The sequence below is a fragment of the Macaca fascicularis genome, chromosome 11 (genome assembly GCF_037993035.2).
Source record: "Macaca fascicularis isolate 582-1 chromosome 11, T2T-MFA8v1.1".
Taxonomy (NCBI): domain Eukaryota; kingdom Metazoa; phylum Chordata; class Mammalia; order Primates; family Cercopithecidae; genus Macaca; species Macaca fascicularis.
In genome coordinates, this window is record NC_088385.1 from 106,446,642 (window position 1) to 106,458,975 (window position 12,334).

The window sequence follows — 12,334 nt, forward strand, 5'->3', positions numbered from 1 at the left end:
CATTTAGTCCATTTACATTTAAGGTTAAGATTGTTATGTGTGAACTTGATCCTGTCATTATGATATTAACTGGTTATTTTGCTCGTTAGTTGATGCAGTTTCTTCCTAGCCTCGATGGTCTTTACATTTTGGCATGTTTTTGCAATGGCTGGTACCAGTTGTTCCTTTCCATGTTTAGTGCTTCCTTCAGGGTCTCTTGTAAGGCAGGCCTAGTGGTGACAAAATCTCTAAGCATTTGCTTATCTGTAAAGGATTTTATTTCTCCTTCACTTATGAAACTTAGTTTGGCTGGATATGAAATTCTGGGTTTAAAATTCTTTTCTTTAAGAATGTTGAATATTGGCCCCCACTCTCTTCTGGCTTGGAGAGTTTCTGCCGAGAGATCTGCTGTTAGTCTGATGGGCTTCCCTTTGTGGGTAACCCGACCTTTCTCTCTGGCTGCCCTTAAGATGTTTTCCTTCATTTCAACTTTGGTGAATCTGGCAATTATGTGTCTTGGAGTTGCTCTTCTCGAGGAGTATCTTTGTGGCGTTCTCTGTATTTCCTGGATTTGAATGTTGGCCTGCCCTACTAGGTTGGGGAAGTTCTCCTGGATGATATCCTGAAGAGTGTTTTCCAACTTGGTTCCATTTTCCCCCTCACTTTCAGGCACCCCAATCAGACGTAGATTTGGTCTTTTTACATAATCCCACACTTCTTGCAGGCTTTGTTCATTTCTTTTTCTTCTTTTTTCTTTTGGTTTCTCTTCTCGATTCATTTCATTCATTTGATCCTCAATCGCAGATACTCTTTCTTTCAGTTGATCGAGTCGGTTACTGAAGCTTGTGCATTTGTCACGTATTTCTCGTGTCATGGTTTTCATCTCTTTCATTTCGTTTATGACCTTCTCTGCATTAATTACTCTAGCCATCAATTCTTCCACTTTTTTTTCAAGATTTTTAGTTTCTTTGCACTGGGTATGTAATTCCTCCTTTAGCTCTGAGAAATTTGATGGACTGAAGCCTTCTTCTCTCATCTCGTCAAAGTCATTCTCCGTCCAGCTCTGATTCGTTGCTGGCGATGAGCTGCGCTCCTTTGCCGGGGGAGATGCGCTCTTATTTTTTGAATTTCCAGCTTTTCTGCCCTGCTTTTTCCCCATCTTTGTGGTTTTATCTGCCTCTGGTCTTTGATGATGGTGATGTACTCATGGGGTTTTGGTGTAGGTGTCCTTCCTGTTTGATAGTTTTCCTTCTAACAGTCAGGACCCTCAGCTGTAGGTCTGTTGGAGATTGCTTGAGGTCCACTCCAGACCCTGTTTGCCTGGGTATCAGCAGCAGAGGCTGCAGAAGATAGAATATTTCTGAACAGCGAGTGTACCTGTCTGATTCTTGCTTTGGAAGCTTCCTCTCAGGGGTGTACTCCACCCTGTGAGGTGTGGGGTGTCAGACTGCCCCTAGTGGGGGATGTCTCCCAGTTAGGCTACTCAGGAGTCAGGGACCCACTTGAACAGGGAGTCTGTCCCTTCTCAGATCTCAACCTCCGTGTTGGGAGATCCACTGCTCTCTTCAAAGCTGTCAGACAGAGTCCTTTGCGTCTGCAGAGGTTTTGGCTGCATTTGTTATTGCCCTGTCCCCAGAGGTGGAGTCTACAGAGACAGGCAGGTTTCCTTGAGCTGCTGTGAGCTCCACCCAGTTCGAGCTTCCCAGCAGCTTTGTTTACCTACTTAAGCCTCAGCAATGGCGGGCGCCCCTCCCCCAGCCTCGCTGCTGCCTTGCTGGTAGATCACAGACTGCTGTGCTAGCAATGAGGGAGGCTCCGTGGGTGTGGGACCCTCCTGGCCAGGTGTGGGATATGATCTCCTGGTGTGCCTGTTTGCTTAAAGTGCAGTATTGGGGTGGGAGTTACCCGATTTTCCAGGTGTTGTGTGTCTCAGTTCCCCTGGCTAGGAAAAGGGATTCCCTTCCCCCTTGCGCTTCCCAGGTGAGGCAATGCCTTGCCGTGCTTCAGCTCTCACTGGTCGGGCTGCAGCAGCTGACCAGCACGGATCGTCCGGCACTCCCCAGTGAGATGAACCCAGTACCTCAGTTGAAAATGCAGAAATCACCGGTCTTCTGTGTCGCTCGTGCTGGGAGTTGGAGACTGGAGCTGTTCCTATTCGGCCATCTTGCTCCGCCTCTCCAATAAATATTTCTACAATGAACATCCTTGAGCATATTTTTATTTATTACCATTTTAATAGCCACATTTATTTTCACTATTCTCATAGTACGTCTGTTCTTAGCCACTCATGTGACTTGAAAATACTTTTATATTAAATGTCTATTTAATCAACATTTCCTTATCTTTATGATGATTCATTTGCATCTTTTCCAAAACTTCAAGTTAATGTCTAAACTCAATTTTCTTTTGTTTCTCTTCTTCTATTTTTATTTTAGGTGCCAGGGGTACATGTGCATCTATGCATTCTCATTTAGGCTGTCTAGACATGCTTTAGGGGAAAAAGCTGAGCCAAACAATGACACCCACTGAGAATTTTATGCATGTGGGAGAAAAAACCCTGAATAACACAAAAGGAAAACACAATATTAATACAGTCTTGCTATTAATGGCAATGTGGCACAAAATATAAAAAATTACATTTCATGTTCAGGAAAAAAGGATTAAAAAATTTTTTACATGCACAAAGTGCCAAATAACAAAAATTCTCCATATTCCTATAGAATAAACTCACCTGTAATTTCATCAAATGAATAGAAATGAGGATGAATAATATTCCACTGGCATATAATTGGTATGATCACTATATGGATTGATGGTGATTTTAATCATCAATGGAAGATACAATTTATAGTGGTTGTTTTCTGGATTCTGGCTTTTCCCTCCCCTGCATTAGGTCAGCCTGACCCTGTACTGTGCCATTTATCCACACTGACTCCTCCCATATCCCAAATTCCAGGAGTTTATACTTCCTGTGGCTCACTTAAGCAGAGGCATCTAAAGAATGAGATGCTTGAAGGCGAATATCACCCCATATGTAGCCAACATCATCTTAAGTAGGTTCCAAAGATTTAGGGAATTTTAAAAGGTTCCCAAAAACATTTTCTAAAAGCCACAGTTGCCGTGATCAGAGCTACTTGTGGATGAGACAGAGAGTTAGAACATTACTTCTCAAAGGTCTTATTTCAATTGTAGGTAAACATGATCTAATCACCATTATAATAACAAGCTGGGCCACTACAGGGCTTTACAACATACACAGCACCATGGCACCTTTTATCTGGTTTGAGTCTGACTACACCCCTGAGATGTAGGCAAGGCAAATACCATTCTCACTTTGCTGAAGAACTGAGGGTGAGAAGGGTAATACAGAGTGCACGTGACAGAAGAAAGATTGGAGTTAAATTCCTTTTAAAAAGGCAGCTACAAGCAAAATTTTGTACATAATTCCAGGAATTGAGTAGACCACCCATAGCCTACCAGGAATACCAGGTTAAAAATATTTACCCTCAGATAGACTGATTTAATTGGTCAGGGGTAGAACTCAGGCAATTTTTTAAAAAGCTTCCCAGGAAATTCACATTTGTCCAGAACAACTTCAACAATTCATATTTGTCAACGTTGACTGTTGGGTCCTGTTGACTTCTTTCTCATTTTTTTTTCCTTTCCAAATGGCTCCTTGTTTTACCTAATATTATTTTCTATTACAACTATCTTTCTGTTTTTAGCCTTCTCTTCTCACTCAGCTTTTGTCACAAGTCTGGAAATTACTGAATACAGTCTTCTTTGGCTCTTTCCTTCAGGCTACATATTTTGGCCATCTGTATTTCTGTTCTGCCTCCTTTTTCAAAACTATTATTGTCTCCTGAAGCTTCGCCTTTCTAGAATATCAATATCCCACCTCGATTATTTTCTACCTAATGAGCTAATTAGCAGTAATGGAAAAACTACTGGAGTTAGGAAATCAGAGATCTTCCAGTAAGTCAGTGGCTGTGTAATACTGAGAACATTATTCAAACTCTCAAAGCCTCAGGCCCAATCAGTAAAATAAGGAAAAATACACCTACCTGATATAATTTTTATGAGAAAAAAAGAAATACATACTCAATCATGGGAATAAATGGCTCAATATTCAATAATAAAAATATTTTAAAGATTATCTCCTTGAAGTTATTTTTATTCCTTATCTATTTTTTTGTTGCAACCCAATACAATATTCTGCACTCTTTCCAAGTTATATGCCTCTGTTTTTTACATACCCACTCTCATTTCTAATTTTAAAATTTAGCATATATACTCTATAACCCCACAGTGCTCAGAAAAATGTTATTCTGGATTTGGCAATAATTTTTTGTAACCCCAGTTCTAAACTCTTAATAATGGCAGGGAGAGGTGCTATGGCTTATTATTAAACTGCTTTATTGTTAGCTCATTAATCATACACAGGTCCAGAAAAATATTCAAAATGTGTCTTTCTTTCAGGTTGAGTAGGCACCTGATCTAAACACAGTCCAGTATGAGTAGGCATTCAGAAATGACTCATCTTTCCTCCAATCATCTCCTTTAGTGTCTTGAGAGCTCTGGGCCTTTGACCTTTCTCTTCATTTTCTTTACCTCTACAGCCTCTTTGCTCCTTTTTGCTATGGTCCCTCCTTAGCTGCAAAATAATGCAGCCTGGTGTTATTTCATTCTGTTGAATTCCATTTAGGATGAGGTTTTGGGTTAATGGTGAGGTTTGGATGGTACTAGGACATCTAAAGCCAATCGGAGTGTCTTTTCCAGCTGCTATTAACAAATACCATAAAGTTATGGGGTCTCTCACAGTTCTGGAGGTTGAGAAGTCCAAGATCAGGTTTCCAGCTTGGTTGGATCCTGGTGAAGGTCCTCTTTCAGACTGCAGATTGCTGAGTTCTTGCTGTGTCCTCATGTGTTGCAAGGGTGAACAAGCTCCTATGGGCCTCTTTTATAAGTGAACTAATCCCATTTATGAGAGCTCTGCCATCTGACCTAATCCTCTCCTAAAGGCCCCACTTTTTAATACTATCACATTGTGGATTTGAATTCAACATAGATATTTGGGGGAAATACAAATATTCAGATGATAGAACAGAATTTCAAATTTTCCAGATTGTCTTCTTCTTAGGATATCCTTATGCTCATTATGCTAAAAATCTCTGTTCAATATTGAGCCCATTTAGATGACTTATCTGTGGTATTGTGCCAAAATAGCCTCTTTTTCTGCCCGTGGTCACTTCTCTAGAGCCTCCTTCTATTTTAGACTTGATTTCTATCATGCAACAGGGAAAGGAGTGTATAAACCCATCTAGCTACAACCACCACCAAGAGCACAGACCAAGAATTCAGTGTTCTGTCAACTGCTGATGTTAGTTGTTTGAACTTTGGAACTAATTGGATTTATACACACCTCCTAAGAAAATATTTAACAGTTCAGTCCCTATCATGCATGTCTCTTCAGTCAACTTTTCAGCTCTTCTTTCTTATTCTCTGCAACCAGAAACTGTTTCCCCACCTCTGCTCATCCTTTAACATGCTGTCATACTGCCTTATTTCCTTTTACCATCAAACTATTCAAAAGATTAGTATACAATCAGGGTATCTTTCCCCACACTTCAATTCCTTTCATCTTAAGCTTCTACATTCTTCACTTGAAGGAAATTACATCCTTGAAGGTCTCTGCCCTCATAATTGTCAAATAAACTGAAATTTTGGTCTCTCTTCTCCTACTTTCCTGGAAGCTTTGACAATATTGACCAATCACTTTAAAAATTTTTTACTTTATGTCCACAGTAACAGTTGTCTTTCTTCTTTTATTTTTCTCAATGATTCTCTCTTTTGCTAAAGACTTCTTTCTAAAGTACACGTGAGGAAATGACTTAAGTTCCCAGTTCTCAACTTCCTCACCTATAAAATGAAAATATCCATTCCAAAAAGAATCATGAACATTAAATTATATTAGATACTCCAAAAATATAATTATCCTCCTTTAGTGCAAACATTTATCAGAATTCTGTCTCTGGTACTATCTCTCTTCATTATCAAATTTTATGAATGAGAATAAAATCTTTACCTTAATCCCTCACCTCTTTCCGAGCCCCATATCAATATTTCCAATTTATATATCATGCTTCATGTTCAGTAAGTCTACAAAACCAAATTTATTATGTCATCTTCTCCTTCATCAAAATAAACATCTGTTCAAGTCTTTCTTATCTTTATTAGTAGCATTCCTAAATCCCAGTCAACAAAGCCCAAATCATTAGTCATCTTTGGCTCCCTTAGATCTAATCCATCTATCTACCACTAATGCTTTATCCAAAGTGTCTCTTGCACCAAGGACTATATAAAATGTATAAAACATTATAGCCAACTGTTATTTATATTAACATGCAAAGTAAAACAATGTAATCTGCCATATCAACAGAACCAAGAATACATGCAATAAACTAATAGCCTATATTGTAGTTAATGTTGAAACATTGTAACATTGTCTGCTTTCCCCAAAGATAGGGAACAAGGCAATAATTTTTGGTTTTACCACTTCATTGCATCATTTTACTATAGTCACAGCAATAAGAAAAAGACATAAAAGGCACAAATATTAGAAAAAAGTCAAACTATCATTTTTCTAAGATGACACAAAAGAATCACGGAAGTTATTTTTTAATAAAGCAAAAAACCACTCTAGCACTTAAATAAAATTAAAATGGTAAGAAAAAACTCAACTGCATTTCTATATGCCAAAAACAAACAATTAAAATATGAAAGCAATAAATAATACTAAATTATTAAATCAATGAATAACAATTTTTTTTCCATGTGGCGAAAATTAAATCTTGTCCCCTACCTCACACCATACACAAAACAATCTGAGATGGATTATCGACCTAAATATAAAAACCAGAACAAGAAAACCTCTAGAAAAAAGTGGGAGCATATATTCACAACCTGAGACAAGTCACAAAAACACTAACCATAAAAGAATAAAATGATAACTCTGACATAAAAATTAAAATATTCTGCTAATCAAAAGGCACTTGAGAAATGTTTAGGCAAATCACCGAGTGGGGGAAATATTTAGAGTGCATACACCTGACAAAGGACCTATATCTTGTGGGGCTACAGAAGAATTTATGAAGAATTACTACAAATAAACAATAACAAAGTTGAATACACCTAAAAAAAGAGGTGAGCATATACTTCACAAAAGAAGATATAAAAATTGGCAATAACCACAGAAAAAGGTACTCATCATCATTAGTCACCAGAAAAAATGCAAATTAAAACCATAATGAGAAATCATTTCACACCCAGAAGAATGGCTAAAATAAAAAAGTTTAAAAGGCAAGAATGTGGAGAAATGAAAATTCTCACACATTGCTATTGGTGACTATAAAATGGAACAACTTTTTTGGAAAGCTGTTGGGAAGCTTTTTATAAAGTTAGCTATTCATTTACCATGTGACCCAACAATACCATTTTCATTTATCTATATGAAAACATATGTTTATAAAAAAGACTTATATATGTATATGCATAGCATATTCATGCATAATGGTAAACAACAAGAAACAATGCAAGGATCAATCAACAGGAGAATTAATGAATAAATTGTAGTATATTAATCCAATGGTAAACCACTCATCAGGAAAGAAACAACATGGATTAATTTCAAAACCATTATGTTGAGTGAAAGAAATCCAAACAGTGATACGCACAAAGAAAACATACTCACTGTAGGATTACATTTATATAAAGTCCAAGAATAGCCAATCCTAATATATGATGATAAAAATCTGGACATTCTTGCCCCTGAGGCAGGAAGGAGGGCAACTAATTTGAAAGGGGCATGAGGAAACTTTCTGGGGTGATGGCAATGCTTTATATTTTGTTTTGAGTGGTGTTATACCTACGTAAATAATCAAAGTTCATTAAGCTACATACTTAAGATCTGTGTATTTGATTCTTCAATTGTGAAAAAAAGATGCTTCACCAGGGAATATTTAAAAACAAGTAACATATAACTATTCAGTAAAAAGAAGATAACTGGAATGTCAATAGACCTACCTAATATATATTTCAAAGATTTTTTTTCAAGTATTTAAGTATAAGTAAGTAGAAAAATTCAGCCTTGTGGGTTAATATACTGGAAAGAAACAAAGAGAAAAGAGTAACATACAACCATTTCAGTCACTCTGAATTTAAAACAGACTGTTTCACAATCTAGAGGATTTTAAGACGTGAAATAACTGAAAGAAACAAAGGTGAAAAAGATCAAACACAGGATGCAGAACTAACAGCTGTGACTTAGTTAATACACATGCTGAATAAAAACAAAGTCAGCAAAGCACTGGGAAGCCAGCAGCTTCCAAGTGACTAACTAAGCAGAAACACATGCAATGTGTTATCAGCCCTATCTCATATTGAAAGCAAGGACTCTTTGGTTACAATGGATGCTCTTCTTTCACAGGTAGAGTTACAAGAAAATAAACCAGATAAAGGTATACAAGAGGCAGAGGAAAAGGAACCTAAATTCGCTACATCTAAGCAGTATCTATTTTCAGTGAATGAGATGAAAGTTCTGCCTTTACCTCACCTACTCAATATCATTCTTTCCACAATAAAAGACTGAACACATCAGCTAATGGTCAAAGAACTGTAAAATCATGAATAAGGGTCACATTTATATTTTTATTTTCAAGGTTCAACACAGGTTCTAAAAGTGAAATTATCATTTCAACCATATTATTAATTTTTAATAAATTTTTAAAAAGGTCTTGAATACCCATAAATCAATCTAACTTCACACTTTTTGCATTTCCAGATAGAAAGCCAGAATTAGGCTGGGTGCAGTGGCTCACGTCTATAATCCCAGCACTTTGGGAGGTTGAGGTGGGTGGATTACGAGGTCAGGAAATTGAGACCATCCTGACTAACACGGTGAAACCCTGTCTCTACTAAAAATACAAAAAAATTAGTCGGGCATGGTGGTGGGTGCCTGTAGTGCCAGCTATTTGGGAGGCTGAGGCAGGAATATGGTGTGAACCCGGGAGGCGGAGTTTGTAGTGAGCCGAGATCATGCCACTGCACTCCAGCCTGGGTGACAGAGCAAGACTCTGCCTCAAAAAAAAAAAAAAAAAAGGCAGAATTAACAAATATGTTAGAATATTAAACCTGTGATTAAAATATAGGCTTTTATATAAGCTCACCAATAATTATCTTTTCTTTGGAACAGTTGCTCTCAACCATTTTCCATCCCTGACACACCTGTGATTTGTCAGAACACAGCAGGAGTCTCCTGTTCTATCCAACCATCCATCCTCCATGCACATCCTCTAGTCTCCAAATTCTTTCCTGAAACCTCATGTCCTACTTGAATACTCTCTCATAAGTATTTCCATGTGAATATTCTACTCCTTCCTTTCTACAATGAATGAAGAGGCCCTGAAGGTCATAACTCATATGGAGAAATAAGTCATGCACCAATGTCTCCAGAGTGGAAGAAAGAGTAGCCTAATTGAGGTTATATTCTTTCTGCAATTATATATAGAGAAAGAAAATACATAGATATATAGCTGTTATTGTTGTATTATATAAATACAGGCTGCATTGGTTCTAATTCAAATACCATCATCCCGAGTTACTTAACTTTCTCACTTATTTGTTTTTCTCCTTAAAGCATTGTTACAACATTTGAGAAAGGTGGAGTCAGTTAATAAGATACGCATTTAAGTATTGACAGCACCAATGAATTGGGTCAAGATGGAATTTCTGGCTTGAATTCTACCTCTAGGTTTCTTCAAAGATTACCAGGTGAACCTAAACTCAATTAAAATATGTAGAGAATGATTTATGAAATAATGCCTCAGTTATTCAGATAATGGATCTATAGAAAAAAATCTGTTTTTCATTCATTGAATGACCAAGTGCATTTACATTAGATAATTTACATTGGTATAAAAACAAATATATTTAGTAATGACTTTTATTAACATATATAGGACAATGTCTTACCTAAATAGCTTGAAATGTTAGAAATGCACTAGAAACACAATAACCCCAGAAAAATCTTCATATAAGAGAACCAATGCCAACAAACATGACAGATAGCATCTAAATCTGGGTTTAGTGAGGTTTATCTTGAAGCAAATAGACCCGATCAAATTTCCTTGAAAAACAGGACTTTTTGTAATGAGATGAAGGTGTCACTATGTTACCCAGACTGGTATAGAACTCCTGGGCTCCAGTGATTCTCTGCCTTAGCTTCCCGAGTAGCTAGGAACACAAGCGTGTGCCACTGTGCCTAGTAGAAGAGGACATTTTTGAAAACATTCTTCTCCTCCACATATTGAGGCACTGTGTCAAATGTTACCTGTGCCTAAATGCCCCTGAAACTGCATATTCCATAATCCTAAAGATGTGTCAAATTATACAAACTCATGAGGATTTTTTTAACCTCTGAGCAGGACTGGAAGAGGCAAATATACTAAAGTAAAAAAAAAAAAAGAAACTCCAAATCAGCTGGACGATGTAGCCCCTTTGGAGTGCCAGTGACCTTATCTATAACACTGAAACACAAATTGCACTTGAATTGATGAAGGATATAGGAAACAATTTATATTAAAGTGTTCTATAAACTGCAATGGATATCCAAAATTTAAGTGCCATTTTATAAATGAGGATGAAGATTATAATAAAAATGATCTAAAATAACTTATGTTAAAGAAGGAAAAATATTAAACCAATCATTTTCATTTAGACCTAAATAGTGTTAAAAATCATATTTGCCCTATCATTTGGCTCAAAGGATTTATTCATACTCTATATCTAAGTAGATGATGAATGGTATTGATTGAATCCAAAGTCCCCCTGTCTTGGATTTTATGAGGCCCATTCACAATGAGCCAGGTTGAGAACACCACCAATTTCATGTTCTGGGTCCATCTGTTGGCAAAAATATAATGCAAACAGCTTTATAAGTGCTATTTTCAATGAAATATCACAGAACAGCTTGTCCCAATGATATTTCTAAAGCTTGCCTGCAAACCGCCTACTAGAAAATCCAACTGAAAGAGAAGGGAGAAAAGAGAGAAATCCATACAGGAAAGTGACAGGAATGGAAAAAAGAACAAAGGATAAAGAGAGACTAGCTACCAGAGGAAAACAAAGAGCAATGTTAAACGCAGACAATATTCACTGAAACTATAAAGATAGAGAAGATAGAGAAATATAAAAATCACCGGAGTCGGAATACAGAGAAATAATCACAAACCATGCAGCATTGTCCAGAAGAATGAAGACAAAAAGATCAGGAAACATCAGAAAATATGTAACAGCTCAATAATTGGAGCATAATTATTAAAATGTTGTGAGAGAAAAATGATGTAAAATAGCTATTTTTCTAAGTCTCACTACTTCATGCAATAGGCACAATTCATTTTTCCAAAAACTAATGCAGATTTCAGTGTTTATCACCAACTTCAAAGGAAGTGAACATCCTCTTCTAACTCCCTTCTTTTAATTTAGAAGTCCATTGACATACCACATAAAATAGTCCAGGCTTGCAATATAAGTGATGTACATGCATTGATTCAAATCAAAACACATTATAGGGAAAATAACATCATTCTGGGCACTTACCTGGGGTCGAATGACTTTTACAATATTTTTGAGGGCAGTATCAGGGGATGGAGGTGAACAATCAGGTGTTGGGCCTGTTGAGCTGTTTCTATGGTTACTAGTTCCTGGAGTAGTAATTGCTACCTCAGAGGCATTATCTGCAAATAAAAATAGAACTGCCATGAACCTAATCACTCAGTTTACCTTTTAAGACTTGAAATTAATTTTCTGAACATAAATTGAGATTTCAACTTTCAAAACTGGTATCAATTACAAGATCATAATGAGGAATATGCTCAGTGGTATATTTTAAAGATAATATTTATTGAATGCTTTGTTTCCTTCTAAAATGGTAACTATCATCCTCTCGAATGTTGTTCTGAGACAAGAGTATTATTATTCAATTCATAATGATAGATTATCCAGCATAGCTCTTAAGACTGCTACTACTATATGAATAACTAAAACCTTACCTTAACTAAAAAGAATATAATTTTATGATATGATTGGGCTAAAGCTTTCCCAATAATCTTGTAAATGAGTATTAATAGTTATTAAAATCAGAGTTTTATGTCTCCTTGATGCATAAAACCCAAAGTCAAGCCTCCTCAAACGACTTTTCCTAGAAATCCCACAAACTATAGAAAAGCATCCTAGCGAATGAAGCTTGATGAAAAACCGAAATTTGTGCAAAATGATTTTATGATGTAGATAAATATAA

The 12,334-nt window shown here is 36.6% G+C and overlaps 1 protein-coding gene across 11 annotated transcripts in view; it reads right to left on the reverse strand.

Annotated features, from left to right (window-relative positions):
* Window positions 1–12,334, reverse strand: part of ANKS1B (ankyrin repeat and sterile alpha motif domain containing 1B) — a 1,288,070-nt gene that overhangs the window by 718,529 nt on the left and 557,207 nt on the right. For all 11 annotated transcript variants that reach the window (XM_005571954.5, XM_015430681.4, XM_005571953.4 and 8 more), the window contains exon 11: window positions 11,635–11,771. In XM_005571954.5, the coding sequence (XP_005572011.1) occupies window positions 11,635–11,771 (137 nt within the window). The remainder of the gene's footprint in view (window positions 1–11,634; window positions 11,772–12,334) is intronic.